This window comes from Siniperca chuatsi, linkage group LG14 (genome assembly GCF_020085105.1).
Source record: "Siniperca chuatsi isolate FFG_IHB_CAS linkage group LG14, ASM2008510v1, whole genome shotgun sequence".
NCBI lineage: Eukaryota > Metazoa > Chordata > Actinopteri > Centrarchiformes > Sinipercidae > Siniperca > Siniperca chuatsi.
The window spans coordinates 6998996-7017182 of record NC_058055.1 but is presented as its reverse complement, the minus strand read 5'-3'; the positions used below and the strand labels follow the sequence as shown (position 1 = coordinate 7017182).

At 40.3% G+C, this 18187-nt stretch overlaps 2 protein-coding genes and 1 long non-coding RNA gene across 8 annotated transcripts in view; 1 reads left to right on the top strand and 2 right to left on the bottom strand.

The window, feature by feature from the left end:
* fam222ba (family with sequence similarity 222 member Ba) overlaps positions 1-1405 on the bottom strand; it is a 28754-nt gene extending 27349 nt beyond the window's left edge. For 2 of the 5 annotated variants that reach the window (XM_044222089.1, XM_044222097.1), the window contains exon 1: positions 1240-1405. The gene's annotated coding sequence lies outside the window, so the exon portion shown is untranslated. Of the gene's footprint in view, positions 1-3; positions 382-1239 lie in introns of those variants that run through there. The other 3 variants (XM_044222095.1, XM_044222093.1, XM_044222091.1) reach the window with 3 other exon arrangements.
* Positions 1406-6420: 5015 nt separating this feature from the next.
* eral1 (Era-like 12S mitochondrial rRNA chaperone 1) lies at positions 6421-13085 on the top strand. Of its 2 annotated transcripts, none has more exons than XM_044222899.1 (11): positions 6421-6670; positions 8195-8353; positions 8540-8667; positions 8776-8853; positions 8937-8983; positions 9079-9140; positions 9290-9402; positions 9863-10168; positions 10392-10541; positions 11157-11237; positions 11628-11690. In XM_044222899.1, the coding sequence occupies exons 1-11, from the start codon at positions 6565-6567 to the stop codon at positions 11628-11630; spliced, it is 1233 nt and encodes a 410-aa protein (XP_044078834.1). In that variant the 5' UTR covers positions 6421-6564; the 3' UTR covers positions 11631-11690. The 2 variants fall into 2 exon arrangements, with proteins under 2 accessions (XP_044078834.1, XP_044078833.1); XM_044222898.1 differs by lacking the exon at positions 11628-11690 and adding an exon at positions 12537-13085 and having other exon boundaries at positions 6422-6670.
* Positions 13086-13942: 857 nt separating this feature from the next.
* LOC122888448 lies at positions 13943-15230 on the bottom strand. Its single transcript, XR_006380701.1, has 2 exons — positions 14606-15230; positions 13943-14330 (listed from the first exon to the last, which is right to left on the bottom strand). It is a non-coding gene; the product is annotated as an uncharacterized LOC122888448 (long non-coding RNA).
* Positions 15231-18187: the final 2957 nt, after the last annotated feature.

Here is an 18187-nt window from a genome sequence, read left to right as displayed (position 1 = left end):
TACCATGTGCAGCGTAAACCCGATCACTGCCATAGTCCAGTCAGTCACAGAAGTGTTGCTTTACTGCGGTATGTTAATAATATCCGTCAAGCTCCGTGACATTATAGACCGAGTACAACAATAAAGCCAGACTCAGAGCAGCCAAAGACAACACGGACAGGCTGTGGCAACATTAACATTCCGCCGTGTAAAGATCAGGCTTGGGGGGGAGCATCGATAGGATCCCATTAGTTAAGTGTGCCCTTAAGATACCCGAAATTTGATCAGCGATAGGCCTTTTCCTTCCAGACACGAACCATTAGACGTTATGGCAAAAAAAAAAAAAAAGCTGCTCTCCTCCTCTGAAACTACTCCTCCTGCACTCCTCCTCCACCTCCTCTGTGGTCGAGGTTGTGCGGCAGGATCAGGATGAGCCCGGTGACGTCAACCTTTTGTTATCACCTTTTAACACTTGCCTTTGCAGGTGGAAACACTTTCCTCTGCCGTTATATTAAGAGGTGCTATTTGCAGACACGCTGGCGAGCAAGGAGCGCACACATCTGTATCACGGGTGAAGACGACTGACACTCTAAATTTGGATATATGCATGCATGTCCTAATGAGTGTATCAGATACTAGCAGTGGGAGACAACTCGGTGACAGCTATACCATACACCGGGAATAGCATAAGAGAACCACACTTCCAACTTCATCTACACCTGGCTTCTTCCAGGAAAGGAGCTTATAATTTCTCTTGAGAGGTGGCACAAAACTGTCTGCATCAGGACAATGAAAATCATAATGATGAAGATATAATCATAATGATGATTTGGCAGGCAAATGGAGCACTACTTAATCCTCGCTGGTTGTTGTCAAATTGCCAAAAAAACACTAGCTAACCAGCTCAACAACACAAGCCCAGTTTCATTCAATTAACACCAGCTGTTAAACTAGAATTTATGGCTCCTTTAGTAACTAAATAAAACATTTTTGGCTCATAAAAGACAGTTAAGTCGTAAGGATTTATAGTAGATATACAGACAATACAGGGGACCGGTACAGTGGCTATAAACCTGCATGTTGCCAGTCAGTGTGCCAGCTGACTGCCCGGGCTCCGGGCTAGCTAACCTAGCCAGCCAGTCTGAAACATACACAGTCCCATTGTTGCCTTCTCAAGCTTTCCTATTATTTATGCCACAATTTGAGAGGATGTCACACAGTATCAGGCAGCAAGCGTGTTATTAAGATACGACTACTTACTCTCCGTTTACCTCTGCGAAAGGCATCGTTTAGTACGTCGCCATGGTTTAAAACGGACAGATTTTCTCCCGTTGCCCTGCGCTGCCGAATCACTGCTGCTGCTGCTGTCTGCGGCAGCAACTTCCGACGCATGCGCAGTAACTGGGACCGTTCCAGACTGCACTGTCCGCTGCGCAGTACAGCCGAGTGGTTTAAAGGTACAGCCAGTGTGAAATTCAATTGGATGTCAAAATACTTTTACGACGTTTGCCATGTGGAAGGTGAAATAATTAAATTAGTTATGGTGCTCAGTTAGCTTTGCATATAATGTGACCAGTGGTGGAAATTAACTAAACATATTTTGTTAAATACTGTACTTAGTACAATTTTGAGGCACTTAAATTGACAGCTGTAGTCACCAGTTGCGTTGAAGATTGAGATTTTACATTGCAAAACATATAATCAGTTCATAAAATATGATGCATTGTTATTTGATTAATTAAACTATCCAACAACCATATATCAAGTATGCTAGTTAAAGTTGGCTCCACCTTGACCAGTTATAACATTAAAATGCTGCTTACATGTTAATGCACTAATAATAATAATAATAATGATAATAATCCCATAATATAATACATACAATATTATAACATTCTGATTTTACCATTCTGGATAATGAGTGCTTTTAGTTTTGATACTTTCAGTACATTTTGCCAACAATATGTCCATTCTTTTATTTGAGCAAAATTGAATGCAGGTCTTTTACTTGTAAATGAATATATATACATTGCAGTAGTGTTAGGACCTGAATACTTCTTCCATAATTGAATGTGACTGTGCTTTAAAGTTGAATCACCCAAAACCTGGGATATATTCTACAATTAGTTTTTTTTGTAATCAATTAGTCATTGTCTTCTTATTACACTTAGTTCACATGATAAATGTCAGAAAAGTTAATTTTCTCCAGATCACTTACTGTACCACTGTGTTCCCCTCATAATTCACACACAGGTGCACAGAAGAGGAAACTTAATCATCCCAACCTTTGAAGATTCATGGTCAATTTGTGGGTTGTAATAAAGTAATGATGTAGTGTTTTAATAAGTAAGCAATAATGGGTTGACATATTTAAGGAAAAAAACAACAACATATGTTAGTAAGGTACTGGACAACAATGCCCCTTGGCATAGATTCTCCAAGATGATGAATGATTTGAGCTTTGATGATGATGGTGGTGGAGAGTGTTGTCTAATATTTGAGCGAGTTGCTCATGTCGGCAATATTTTAATATTAAAATCAGGTTGAGATCTGGTGAGTGTGCAGGCCACAGCATATGATTCACATCCTTTTCATACTCATCAAACCATCCAGTGAGCCATTGTGCTCTGTATGGAAGCATCTGCATTCGTTCTACACTCATTTATTTTTTTATTTATTTTTCTTGTTGCTCCAAAAGTAACATTGATAAAGGTCACTTGTCTGTTTAGTACTTTTTGAGCAACAAGCCAAATGTTGCCTGTACACCAAAACATGAATCACTTAAACGACTACGCCATGCTGGTGTATAGTGTTGTTAGCAAGGTGGAATGGAAGTACCACAAACAAAATTCCATTGTATTGGGGTGATGACCACGTTTTATGAAACCTCAGCAATGAAAATCAACATTATCTGCATGGCTATGTAATGCTAGGGGTATGCGGGAACATATGTTTTTTTTTGTAATTTTGGTGAACAGACCTTTACGTTTCCAGACTGGGAAAAATACCCATTGAGGAGCCACCAAACGTGTGGCGAGGATGTCACGAATCTCTGACACACTCAGTTTGTCATTTAATAATGATTATCATCACTTCTTGCATCAAAATCTTCATTTTACCTTCCAAAAATACAGCTTGTTCATGCCTTTTACTGGCCCGAATGTAATCCTCATCCGGTACACTGGCACAAGATTTGCCTTGAGCTGCATTACCCATCATTGTGCTCTTCACATATTGTATGATGAATCTTGGGGAAGATAAAACCCAGTGAGAAGACTCCACAGTCAATAGTGTCACATGCTTTGTGATTTGATGAAAGGTTCTATTTGTGTAGCCCGATGTGTATAGCTCCCTAATCAAAGACTTATATTTCTGTGACAACTAAAATAAATTACTCCATTACAACCGCCCACCTGCCCTCTCCACAGTATTGATACCATTTTATTACCAGAGAGAGACAGATGGACAACACAGAAGATTGTGGCAAGTTATGGGAATGCTGGAGAATGTGTGCTCATGGCCATGTAATGTCATGTCAGGTTAGAACCTGCACAAAAGCAATCAAATAAGATGATTACAGAGAAAATTACACATGTTCAACTGCACAAACATTTCTGATATAAAGCATTGTGAAGGATAACTCCATGGCCTGGGTTCCAGGACGGACTGGGCTTATTACAATACACCAGCCAAATTTAGGCCTGCGAGCTTCACTTCCCCCATCGGCAAGTGAATGAGGGGAGAATTTGGTCTGAAAGCCCAATCACACACAGCGCTCTGAGTTCAGCAGGTGGGGAAGTAGCAGCAGCAGGCTCCATCAGGCAATAATACAAAGTTAATGATGCAGAATGGTGTCTTTCTCCATACCAAAGAAGACATCAATACAGGATGTTTAAGAACGCTGTTCCTAATTACGCTTTTTAAATTCACCACTGACATGATTGATGATTTCAAAGAGAGGCATTATTGATCCACGTCACAGACAAGTCACATCGATTGCAAGTCTAGAATGAATAAAAGTCCCCCCCCCCCTTTATCTCCCCCACTGAGAGAGAGATTGTACAATCAGAGCATCAGTGTGACCTATATGGGTAGTTTGGGAGCTAAATCACCTCTTTTAAAAAGCAGTCCGAGCAAGGACATATGGAGCAGTGATTGCTGAATCGAGGGACCTTGGGGGACCTTCAGGGCGTCACGTAAGACATAAATCGAAGTTAAATCTCACTGCTTTCTCATTTGTCAAATATGGAAATTTATCCATCCATTCATTAATCTGTGGGATCCTTTACAAATGGGCTATCTGCGTTGGAGTCCGCAGCTGCTGTTTTATAGACTAGTCAGCCAGCTGTGCAGCATCACACCTTTCACTGCATTCAGCAATGAGTGATGGATGCTCTGACGCACTGACTGATTGTTTTTCCCACCTCCTTGTTGACATGCCCCATGGCTTGTGCTTATTATTCCATGAACTTTGTTCTTCCTCATGACCTGCGAGACTTTCCTATTAGTGCAGAAGCTCACAGTAATTGCACGTCTAATCCCAGCTAGTGTTATTAGCAAATCAACAAGAGAGGTTGCCAGAGCGAAACCTGAAGTGGTGGAGGGTCTGTGTCTGACATCACTTGGTTCAGCGACAGAAGAATTCTGCCTTTTCAGGGAGATTTGACCCTTTCCTTATCAACACAAAGTGTTCTGTTAGAATTACAGAAAACAAGATTAATTAGGAATACTGAGGGAGGTTTTCCATCACACCATGCTGAATCTCATTGGCAAGTGCACTTCAAGTGGCAAAGTGGGCTACAGCTTATGATTAAATGGTCTGCAGGCGAAGCCTTTTTGTCTTTTTTTTTGAGAGAGAGCTCTTTCGGAAGGCCAAAGTTAATGCAGTCATAGAAAGGACTCTGATACACTCCCACGTGAGATGGCCATGTGAGGAAAGCCCAGAGGGAGAAAAGGCCTTGAATGAATTTGAGAGAGAGAGAGAGTGGGAGGGAGGCAGATAGAGAGAAAGTTCAAACATTACTGATCCTCAAATATCCTTTTGGTTTCTGGTTCAATTGGAATTCGGCAGTAAGTGTCTCTAAAAGCTCCATTTTTGTTGGCCTTCCATTGCTGCTGAGCTTTTAGAGTTAGATGATGACAGATTGTGAGCTACCTGATATCCTTCATCATCCTCCCCAGTGGAGGTGTTTGTTCCACCCGGAGCAAGTCCTCGAGGACTAACAAACAGCCGGCGTGTTTGATGGACTATGGGGAGACATCTGCTCTGCCTGGCTTTGCCATACAGAATGAAAACAACATGTTACAATCATCAATCAATATGCAAACTGTGTCCTTTTAGTCTGATGATTAACCTTACAGACTTCATGGTTATCAAGTCATTATATCAGCTTGTCATTGTGAATTAGTACTGAAGAGTTATAGGGCATACGGAGTATACGAGCATGCAGTGTTTTCCTCAGGTTGGCATATTGCTATAAGCACAGATGCTCGATATATCCTTGACAACATTGTCACAACTGTGCTTCAAGCACCCTCTGGGACAAGCTCTGTTTTGTGTACTCAAGGGACAAGAGGGAAAGAAAAAGTCTGCACAGTGCAATCTGATTTGTGGTTACAGGCACACCATCCCTCACAAAGTAATCTAGAGAATATCATCCGAGCCAAAAGATCCTTTGAGCGCTGTCATCCATTTTAAACTGCGAGTTGCTCATGTCGGCAAATGTGTTTGTGCATTGTGATGAGCTGATCTGAATTTGCCATTAGCCTCTGAATATCCTACCTGCTGTAGACAGGTGGTTCCCCAACTGGGGCCCCAGGGGTCTCCTGGGAGTTAGAGAGGGTTTACTGCAAAATGACGCATGACTGTTATTTTGTTTAGTTATTTTACATATTAATGTACATGTTAATGTAAAATAACCATGCAATTATTATACATGTCAAAATGGCTTCATAACCTATAGCACAGCGTTGTCCACTTGAATGATTTCCTCTCTTTAGTCCCTCTAAACTAAATGATCTTCTGTCTCAGTCCTTAGCTCTCATTTTATTTCTTTCCTCAGTGCTTTAGTCTTGTGCAATCATTTTGTGGTCACTTAGACCCAGATCTGTCATTTTTGATCTACAAACTGAAGCTTATTGTACTGGTGCAGTATTTGTTGAGTCAAGATAAGAGTGTATGTACATATCAACAAATGCATGTAAATAAGTCGTGTCATACAAGAGACATACGAGACATTTGTATCTGGGTTCCTTTCGACAAAGCCCATTTAACCAGGTGTCCGTGGTCAAACTGGTATTTGACTTTAAAAGCTTTGCGGGCCACCACTAATGTGAGTCTTATGTTACAGACAGTTTAGGATGAAGGAACATGTTGTAGTTGACATATTGGTCGCTAGGGGGCGGTGTAGCTTTCCACGCAAACCTCACTGGGCACTCTCTTCAGAGCGGAAGACGTTTCTCGTTTGGTCAAAGCAACATGGTTTCACCCTGTAGGCAACGTGAATGTAAACAAGCGGCTCACCTCTGAAATGATAAACACTGTCATATCACCTGAAATACAACAGTAACTGTTATCAAGGCTCAATGGCTTTCAGAGTGTGTGGTCGGTTGTTCAGAGAGTCCGCCGTCCTCTCCAGACGGGTCGTCGTGTCTGCTCGTCAGGAAAGTGCGTCATGGCTTCTCACACCGGGTCAGTCCCAAACAGGGTTTTCTGTTGCTCATTTGTTTTTTATGTTTTAGCAAGGAAACATATTGTGCTAATAGTAAAGCATGGGATAAATAGAAAATGGAGAAAATGTGACCTTCAGCTCAGTAGCGCACACTGACGTTTTGAGGGAGCCGGGCGACAAAACAAATCAGGGCACCTCTTCGCTCCTCTGGGGCGCAGGCTGTTTGCTAACACGTGAATTGAAGTGGTATTATGCTGCTTTTTATTTCCCTCAATAACGCCTGTGTCGTCCGAGACAGGGCACAGACAGGATACATGAGAGATAATGACAACATATGAGGGCAACACACCCACCAGTATAAACACAAGTCATTTATTTTCATAAAATTCACCATTTTCTTTCCATTTTTAGAAAACAGTCATTCAGATTTACTGATAGTTTACCCTTTAAAGATTCGACAGAATTTAAAGACCCCCTCCACTCAAAATGTGTTTTACTTGGATGTTTGAGCTTCACCGTGGTACACTGTACACTGTGGTCTATGTGCAGAGATTGACCCTAAAAGGCTGTTTTCACATTCATTTGCTGAAGTGGGAAAGTTCCTCTGTGCTCACCTTAAATCTGAGTCGAAGGCTCCTACATACAAGCTTGGTTTTGCGATATCACAGCTACTGTGGAAGCCAGCATGGTTCAATATATGTAACTTACACAAATGTGATGTGGAAACTTGAAACCTCCAGTGCACATTCACTAAGAATGGACTTTACAGTAAAGTAGGAGGCATCTTGTGTCCAGCAGTTAACCTGTTGAAATGAACAATGTTTAAATATTCATACATTCTGTATTTTTCAAAGGGGGGAGAAGGAGTAGATAAAATTTGAAGAATTTCTAATGAGGTAATTAGAGAGAGTATTTTTATATTTCTTAAAACATGCCTGAAGGGTTAGGGCAAACTGGGTTCGAGTGGGTCACCCTACACTACATCCCTGTATTTGTTTGAACTAGGGCTGCTTATTTTCATTATGGAGTAATCTGTGACATTTTTTCAACAAATCAAATAATCGTTTAGTCTATGAAATATTAAAAAGTGTCCATCACAATTTTGCAGTGCCCAAGAAGGTGATGTCTTCAGATTGCTTGAAGACAGTCCAAACCTCAACAATATTTAGTTTTTAATGCAATTTACAATAATCTAAAATAAAGAAAAGCAGCAAATCTTCACATTTGAGTAAATGGAACCAGCAAATTTTGATCTTGATAAATTAATTAAACGATTTATCAGTTATCAAAATGCCTGCCTATCGATGTGTTGTGTTTCAGCGGTAGCTGAAGAACTACCGACACTGTTAATAACAATTAAAAATACTTTATGCCCCTTTAGCTACAAGCAGACTTTCATTAAGGCATGTTGTTTTTTTGTGGAATGAGGACCATCCGGATGCATTATTACACTGTGTCATATTAACATCCAAGTAAGCAGAATTAGTCAGTTACCTTGCAGCCCTGCTGACAGTGAAGTGATGGAGATGTTGATGTCTTTACAGGAAACGCTGCCTGCAGCCGAGGAGGGAGGAACGGATTTATCTTCACTCCTGCTTGCTTTATTACATCAGAGGCATTTCTCAACAGACTGATGAAAGGCAAAGCAGCCGAGGCAGACAGCAGTTTACATCGCCTTCCAGCCTCGGTTCCCCCAGACAGTGGTAATCAGACCACTGCCTCAGAGATTTACATCCCTAAACCCATCTGATCATTCAAGGCCCAGCCCTTTTCCAAATTCTGCCGATGTCATCTTGCCACCAATCTGATGTTCTAGTTCCTTTATTTTACTGCTGTCATATTTCCTTTTATTGTCTGTCTAGTCATTCTTTTTGTTTGTGTGTTTTCAGGTGAACAGTTGTCTTTGTTACTGAGACATCCAGATCAGCCTGACAATGCAAAGGTTTTGAAAGTGGCCATAATAGGTGCCCCAAATGCTGGGAAGTCCACATTGTCCAATCAGCTCCTTGGCAGAAAGGTCTCTGTCTGAACTGTCTGCCTTTTAAACCTGCACGCTATAATGTATCTGTTTTACTGAGGAGCAAGGTGGTGTTCAGTTTGTAAAGTCAATGACTATTTCTTAAAGGTGTTTGCTGTGTCCAAGAAAGTACACACTACACGGTCACGTGCCCTGGGCGTCCTAACAGAGGATGATACACAGATAGTAAGAGCTTTTTCATGTCTTTTCTGTTATAATTGAATAATGCCATTCAAAAGTAAATACATATGTGTGTATTTTTTTTTTAGATATTACTGGACACTCCGGGTCTCACCACTCTGTCAAAGGTCAAAAGGTGCCTTTCTTTTTTAGATTTTTGGTATTTTTCAAAGTCTGTAGTCTACATGCAGTATCATTATACAGTGTAATATATGCATGGACACTCCACAGACACCAGTTGGAGAAGTCTTTGCTCGTGGATCCCTGGAACACAGTCAAAGAAGCTGACTTAAGTATGATATAAATTTACTCTGAGCCTTTTATTAGTTGAACTTGAGCTGCAATTTTCTTTTCGAGGCTTTTGTATAACAGATTTAAAGCTAAGAATGTAATATAGTGCTGAGTTTCAAGGGCTTGTAATTTGAACTGTATCCATTCTCAGTGGTAGTCATGGTGGATGTGGCAGACAGATGGATGTGCAACAGGCTTGACTTCGAGGTGCTCAAATGCCTGGCCCAGCACCCTGACATCCCTGCAATCCTGATCCTCAATAAGGTATTCTTCCCCAGAATAATAGACGGAAATCTTTATGGACATATCTTCATGGATATATAGTTTCATTTTTTCTAAAGGCTAAATCATTTCCTATAACAGCAGGCCACTGTAGCTTATAGCAGACTTTACTCAAACAGGATTAAATCATTTGTAATTTGTTGAGGATTATTTTCAGGTGCAGATTATTCCATAATCGGTGTGTTAGTGAGTATTTATAGCAGCAGGACGGTGTATGTGAAATTGAGTCAAAATAAACTACAGTGCCCATGTTTATGGTAATGAAGGAACATGTCACCCAGTTTATTGTTGGTTTTGGTCTTTTTGTGGGATCTGTTGACAATAAGTAAAATATAGAATATCACCAGACTTTCCTTGAATACTTCCCAAAACATTCAAAGAAATGTTCACCTGCACTGAAAAGTCATACTGATGTCTTCACTGGTGCTCCTCTGTTTTTAAGGTAGACCTGGTCGAGGCTAAGGACAGGCTGCTGGATATCACAGCGGAGCTGACATGTGGAATGGTGAACGGACGCAGAATGCGGGTCAGGCCAGTGATCAAGCCTCCGTGGGCTGAAAAGAGGCCAGAGAGGGATTCAGAGTTATCGCCTGACGAGGACAGCGCAGGGCCTGAGGGTAGCGCTGAGCCAAACACTTTGCTGAGCAAAGAGCAACTGAAGGCGCTGAGGAGCCAGCAGGGCTGGCCTCACTTCAAGGATGTCTTCATGCTCTCGTCTGTGGATAGAGAGGACGTGGACACGCTGAAGGTACAATACTTGACTAAAATGCCCCATCCCACAGTAAAACCAAATTAACGCTGAACTAAAATGCATTATTTATTTATTTTTTTGCGTATTTGGTTTATGAGATGGCTTTAGTTCAGTATTAGTTTTTTCACAACATCTCATTGTTATTTTTGTATCAATTAGTGTTTGTTTTGTTTTTATCTTACGATAATAACCATGCGTGTATCTCGTTCTTGTCTCGTAGAGCTACTTTATGGTTGCGGCCAAGCCGGGATCGTGGCAGTACCACAGTGAGGTCCTGACTGACCAGAGTCCAGAGGAAGTCTGCACCAACATCATCAGAGAGAAGCTTCTGGAGCATCTGCCCCAGGAAGTGCCCTACACAATGACACAGGTGACTAATGAACCAGTTTTGCAGGGGCACTCTAAGTCACACGTGATGATAAGCTGACAGCTAACTGACTACACCTGTCACATCTGACTGCACTGATTCTGTGGCTTATTTAAATCCCTTCACTCTCTACATGCTGACATGTGCTTTGATGCAGCTATTGGCCCCAGCCTCCACCTACTTCACTTCTGCTTTTCGTATGCACCCTGGAGGGCCATTTTGTATATGTAATTTCCCATTTGGGCAGTATTTTCAATGTTTCATTGTTCTCTGCATGTTATTTATCATGTTGGTCTGTATTTACTGCTATTGTAGTAGCCCTGCATCCACACGTGTGGAATCACACCACCTAAACAAAGTGGATTACAGTCTTCATTTGTTATATGTTTCTGACAAACTTTCAACACATGAATAGAAAAGCAAAAACATGGCAAGCAGCTGATTTCCCAGTCAGGCTCATCTGGATTACATCTTTAATACACATGCCAAGAATTTTGGGATATGTAGTAATGGCCACTGGTCTAAGCCAACAGCTGACATCTCCTGTTCCTCGTTAACATCCACTTTATTGACTTTTCTGGAAGTGAGTACATTGTTAACATTTGTCTCTGTTTTCAGTCTGTTGAACTCTGGCAAGATGGAGAAAATTGTGAGCTCAATATTTCTGTGAAACTTTATGCCAAGAAAGACACTCACATGGTAAGTGCTCTCTACACATTTCTGGCTTTTTGAGAAATATCTATTAGGCCTTTGTACTAAATATGAGCTTTGACTCATCTGTAAACATACTGTATGTCTAGCTGCCTATATAAAGTCTTGGGTTAGTTTAACATACATTTAAATTTTATTGTTTATACCTACCTTATATATTTTTGTGTTTTATGTGACTAGGCTGCTGCAATTTCTCTTTGGGATTAATAAAGTACTCTATCCCATTATGCTGACTGTTATCACCTTTGGCTTCCAATGCCAAATGACAAATATCATAGCTGTCAAAAAGTCATTATTAGTCTGTTTGTTATCACAATCAGGACACTCAAATGAATGTTTTCTCCTGTTTGGTAGTTTTTTTTTTTTTTTTTTTTACAGTAATTAGATGTTTCCACAGTCTGAAATATCACTGTTGGATGTTCAGGATGCTGGGCCCGTGGCAGGCATGTGACTGTCCATGACACCTGTAGCCTCTCTGATGGCTTCTGATATGTATTTGCCGTTCCCCCATACCTCCAGATTGCTTTTTCCTTGTGTTTTTAACTTGTAAATATTTGAGTAGCCTTTCTAAACCATGTATATTTGATGGCAAAGAATATTTGAAGCTACATCTGTCATGCTGAAATGTTTCAGGGCCAATGACCTCCAAGTAGAGTGACTCATCCAACACCAGTCTTTAGCTTTTACATTAATCAAAGGAATGACTACAGAAATGTAGCTCAGGTAGAACTCACAGGGATGACTGACCAAAGTAATTGAATCTCATTTATTTTATGAATAGTTCCTGGTACAAAGCCATCTTGTCCAGTTTTCTTTGACTAAATTTAAAATGACATTTTTTTAAGTTCTTCATAATTATGAATTAAGTAATTCATAATTCTTTTTAGATGGAAAACCTCAGTGAGATGTAAAATACATTGAATTATAGAGTTAGTAGGTATTCAAATGAATTATCAATATAAGAAAATGCATAATGGACTAAACATTTTTTGTCCTTTTGTCTGGTTGTGTTTTAATTGTTTAATCTTTGCCAAGTTCTTTTTTAGGTTCTGATTTTTGTTATTTCTTGTCAAATATGCCATCTTAACCTTGATTTTATAATACCTTCTATTATCCTTTGCTGTTATATCTACAGATACCATGAAACTATTTTCCACACGGACCTTTTAAGTCTAAGTTTATGTCTCTTAAACCCGCATTACTCATATGTCATTTCCTGCAGCAAAAAAACCCATGGCCCTGTCTAGTCGCTGGTGCCTGATGTTGCTGTATTTCTTGTGTCTATAGAGGATGGTGATCGGCACAGCCGGCCAGATGGTAGCACGGATCGCTCGAGAGGCCAGTGAGGACCTGAGCCAGGTCTTCCTGAGGGAAGTAAAGCTGAAGCTCTCAGTCAAGCTGAAGAAGTGAATAGGATGGAAGGACTTTAATGGTGAAATCCTGAAGAGACAAAGTGGTGGAAACAGATCCAGCTGGATTTGAGATGACTCTTGTATTTTTCTCTGCAAAGGACAGACCTGAAGATTCGAACAAAGGATAAGATCTCATCATGAGTCAGACGTGGAGCTGCGAGGTGGCATATATCCACAGACCCAGAGCTCCTACTGAGATGGTACCTGTTTAAAGGAAATAAATTGTACTCTTACTGTTTCGTGCAGACAAGACATTATTAAAGATTTTTATGTAAAGATGTTACCTATAAGATGCTGTTATTATAGTGGTGGAAAACTGTGAGGGGTTCCCCGACTTAGAAGAAATTTGACATTTCTAAATCAGTGAAGTGGAGAAAATATGTCTATTAAAAGCAGCTTACTGAAGCTGCAGAATGGACTGTAATGAATTATTGCCATTTATTTAGCAATGATATATTTAAGGCAACAAACATGACACAGACTCATCAAATGGATGTTTTGACACAAGTTTGACAGTGGGTTCATGGCTGAGCAGGTTTGGCGAGCTGTGAAAAGGCCGATGGTTTATCTTTGGCTCTCAGAGCTTTTTACTTGGCGGGCGCTTCGTGCCTAGCGGAACCTGCACAGTCATGTTCACTCTAAAGTCCCTGATGTACCATCCGCCCCTGTTCCCTCCACTCCCACATCACTTTAGCCTTCTCCACTGCCTTTGAAGTGTGGCCATCCATCCCTGCAACTATCATTTCTTATTCCGCCGCGTTCTTCCTTTTTTTCTCTCTCCTCCTCCTTACCCCCTCTCCCCTCCATATGCTTTTTTGGCTCTTATAAAGACCAGCACTGCCCCCGAGGGCTGAATTGTCTCCCTAATGGATGGCAAAATGGAGCACTAACCTGATGCTAAAATGGGTCAGATAATGGTGATTGGATTCATTCCTGCTGCCTGAGAGTTAACTCGACGGTTACTCTATCCGGGGCATCTTGATGAATAACCAGCTAGTGGCCTAAAGCAAGGACGACGGGAGGGAGGGAGAGGCCTTGAATGTCTCAGAAGCTGTGTCAGCCCCTCAAGCTCTCCCTGCTCTCTGCAACGGCTGCTTCCCAGTGATTAGACAAGCCGGTTGCGCAGCAGAGATCACCACTTAGACAAGCCAACTGCTGCTTGAAAATATAGCTCATGTCAGCCAGCACATTAAAGTAATCCTTCAAACACAAGATATTGCAAGAGAATGCCTATACCCTGCTTTAGATGTGTTTTTATCAAAATAACGAGGTACTCATTTGTTTGGGAGCAAAAAGCTTTATTTTACATGCATCCACAAGTACATCACAAACATGCTATCAAAAGCATTCAGAAGCTCATGAATAACACATCAATCACCACCGTTTTTCATCCTCCCGGTCCAGATGACATTGAGCGAGAGCCATATAACCCTTACCATTGCTAAACTCAGTAATGGTAACGGTTTGACGGCCCTCCTCTGCAGTGTGCAGCCTACCGCAGACAGTTAGGCCAGAGTGTGTGCTGATAGTGCCGGAGGGGGAATTAAACCCTGGATAGTACATCATCTATACTGTAGTGTCTCTTTAATAAACTTACAGTATAAGATGATATCCTGTCCAGGACACAAGGCATAACTAATTCGCAGCGAGTTCCGGCTGTGTTTGTAATCTGCAAGGCAAAGACAGACGACTCATCAGTGATGCACAGTGAAGGTCAGCCAATGAAAATGTTAATCACATGGTAACGATGCTATTTTTAAAAAAAGGCATGTATTCAAATGCCAGTCAGAAGAAAAGTCTCTTTTTTTACTAAAGTGTACTGTTAAACAAGTACAAAAAACAAACAAAACATCATTAACCCTGCACCAACAACATCTCTGTCACCTGCTGCAGAGCCACAAAGCCCATTGAAGCCTCAGCGACGTCTCTGTGTTACATACTCACCTTTTTGCATGCAGTGGCTCGCTGACACTTTCCTTCACATGTTGATATTTTATGGCTGCTATGTGTCTGTGTCTGGTTCACAGGCTCCTAACTGCTCTGCTTGCTGGGCTCCTGCACTTAAAGGCCCCCGGCTCATTAGCATACTGTGATGACATCTGGGTGGACCAGACAGCACAGGGTGAACTTTTTCTTATCTGGTGCTAACCTGATTGCCTCTGTCCAATGATTGCCCACACCCTTATTACACCCGGCTGGACTTTGCAGAAAAACTACACGTTATTCAGAATGAAAACAGGCAGCAGGAGCAAGAATCTATGCAGACAGAACATTCATTGATATCATAGGAAAAAGGTTGTTATTTTACCGTTTTCAATAGTTTGTCATTTTGTACCAGAGTTGATTTTTAAACACGAATCAGTTTGACTTAGCAGCAACAATAGAAATGCTTTCCTCGAAGCGCTCAGTATTTCTCATATTTCTCCAAATATTCTTTATGTCCTTTTTGACCGATCTTGGTCATACAAGTCTAATAAAAAGAAGCCAGCAGTAAGCCAAAACAGAATTTCTTCAACATCTATTAAAAAGCTTGGAGCTTTATCTCACAATGCGGTAATACATCTAATATTCACCATCTCTTAAATCCTCTGGATCTCAAAGCCCTTGGATTTATGGTTTCATGGGTTGGAATTTAATACTATGATATGTCAGCTGATGTCATGTTATCTGACTTATTAAACTCTTTTTCACGCGCTCATATGGATTCCAGGATATGAGGGCTGAGATCTGTTTTTTTATGATTAGTGTCATACAGACACCACACATCAAATTCACAGCATCTGATCATGCCTGGACTGTGATAGAGCTGGTAGTAGTTTGCTGTAGTTTGTCTGTAATCCTTGACAGTTTGTCTACATCCCTTAAAAATAGACTGTCTTTGTAAAGAAAACAAGTCTTCGTGGGGGCTTTGCCCTTCTGCTAGAAACTCTCGACTCATTAAATTCAAATCCCAAAACTTATGCAAAAGCTTGTTAAGTAGTAATTGATCAGTGTCATGTAGTTCAGAATATGCACGAGAATACACAATATAGCCACCTCTTTTTCAGGTATTGAGTGTAGTGAGTTCTCAAGCAACACTGATAAATGTTCTGCTCCAACACCAAATCCTTAACTTAGAAATATTCACAGTACAGTCACATCTCAGCTACCACTACACCACTATTCTAAGGTATTCTAAGTTAATTTATCTCCCTGTGTAGTGTAAACCTACAGAGGGAGAAGGACTGTGATTCTTAATATTTTTAACAATGTTCCAATAGTTCAATTCAGTAACTATTTCTTTGTTTATGGATGCTGTCTGTGAATTGCAACATGCTCTTTAGGAAGGGCCGGGTTAGGTGGGACATGATAGTTACTATGGTAACGCACTCCTTACTTAGAGTGTGGGAGTTGGTACAGGGTGTGAGAGGTCCTCCTGTAGGCACAGATAAAGATGGAGGTAGGACTATCTGGGTGGTTTGGTTTCACTCCAACACTTTATCTGCAGCAGAAATGCTACACTTTTTCTACAATTCTCCATTTGCGTTCACAGATAAGTTTTTTTATTCTTCACCACACGTAGAGACAAGAAGGGAGGAAGCTTTCATTGCGCAACAAGCCGGCTTTATCCAAAGTCATCAGGGGAAACATGTTGGGATTTGAGTCAACTGTTTGCAGTTAGGTACATTGTTTCTGAAACAACAAGTAAGTGCCATCATAATGTCATTACATCATGTTTCATCACCATTTCTCTACCACATGTTTCTAGCTTTGTCCAGTCTCACCCACTCTTCCCCTCCCTCCTCACCCCTACTCCTGTCCAACCAAACCCCACTGGCTCAGATCAGAGCAAAATACAACACTGGAAATTAGTTTTTATATAAGCAGACTAATTAAGAATGGGGGAAGAAAGAAAAAAGGGAGAGATACATTATGAAAGAGTTTAATTTTGATCATCCTCTGGGGCAATATCATGTCAGGAGGTTAAAAAAAACTTTGAGTGAAAAAATTTTTCTTCCCTATTTGAACCTTTTTTATCCATCTGTCATTAACTGAGGGTAGTTCACGTTTCCATTTGAGGAAAGGCCCCAAACAGAACTGTACATGAGTTTTGGGTGTATTGGCACAACAGCTACATCCTTAAGAGTTCTGAACATAATTGACTGAAATGAATGACTCTGGGGCATAAGTGTGGCAGGTAAATGTGTGCACTTATTTCACACTTTCTTATTTCGGGGGAAAAAATCGTACCAAACCCAGGTATGTGCACATAGAAGATGAGCAGTGGTGGAATATAGCAAAGTACATTTACTCAAGTTCTGTGCTTAGGTGCAATTTTGAGGTACTTGTACTTTACTTGAGTATTTCCATTTTATGCTACTTTATACTTTCAGAGGGAAATATTGTACCACTCATCTGATAATTTCATATATATTAATATATATGATATATATATAAGTTACAGGGGCCATTTTTCTGCTGAATAAGTACTTTTACTTTTGATACGTTAAGTACATTTTGGTGATAATACTTACGTATTTTACTTAAGTAGGATTATGCATGCAGGATTTTTTCTTTTAACAAAGTATTGTATATGTATATTGTATTGGTACTTTGACTTCAGTAAAGGATCTGAGTACTTCTTCCACCAATGAAGATCAGGTCAAAAACAAACAGAACTGTGCATGATGGAGGGAACATGTAGGCTATGTGCACAAGTGCAGCACATCTGTACAGGCCAAAGTGTTTCAAATATGAACTGGAGGATCTTCATTTGGATCCATTACTGCATTTTGAGCTTGATTAACCAAACAAATATGTTATTGAATATTACCAGGCAAAAGCTGATGTTTTGAAACACTAAAGAAAGTCATCTACAAGGAAATGCAAAGTGAAGTCATTGTTCGTGTACTAGGTAGCAGCATGTTAAAGTCTGGGCCACATGCACTTATTACTAAAAGAAATCTGAATTTGAAATGATACAGTGAGTCAGAGATTAAAAAACATACTTTATTTATTCATTTAGATCATTTCTATTCAACAGTGGTTTCTCTACTTTCCATTCAGGCATCCATTTGTTTCCATTCATTTTTACAACCCAGTGAAAATCACCTTGAAAAAAAAGACTAGAAACTCCATCACAATGAAGATCACGTCTGCTTTTATTGTAATCAATTTCATTATCGTTATGTGGCAATACAACACAACATGTAACTTTAACACATTACTCAGGTACGTTTCCAGGTTTCCAGTCACTTGATTTTCCTACAGTACAGAAAAATATTTGAAATGAACTACCTGGAAAACTACCTTACAAAAGCCTGAAACACATGGCATTATTTTGGAAAAGGGCTAGCAGTATTGTAAAGTTAATTGGCTCAAACATGAAAAAACACCCAAATAACTGCTTCCACACCACAGTGCTACATAATTAGCTTTTAATCAGCTATATGAATAAATGTGTTATTAGGATTATTATTTGTAGTAGTAGCAGTGGTGGTAATTGTAGCGGTAGTATTACTGGTAGTTTTTTTATGGTTATTATTT

Coding starts and splice junctions, on each gene's coding strand:
- eral1 (XM_044222898.1), top strand. CDS start 6,565: ATGGCTTTCAGAGTGTGTGGTCGGTTGTTCAGAGAGTCCGCCGTCCTC. Junction 9,403..9,862: donor CAATCCTGATCCTCAATAAG/GTATTCTTCCCC, acceptor TCTGTTTTTAAG/GTAGACCTGGTCGAGGCTAA. Junction 10,169..10,391: donor AGGACGTGGACACGCTGAAG/GTACAATACTTG, acceptor CTTGTCTCGTAG/AGCTACTTTATGGTTGCGGC.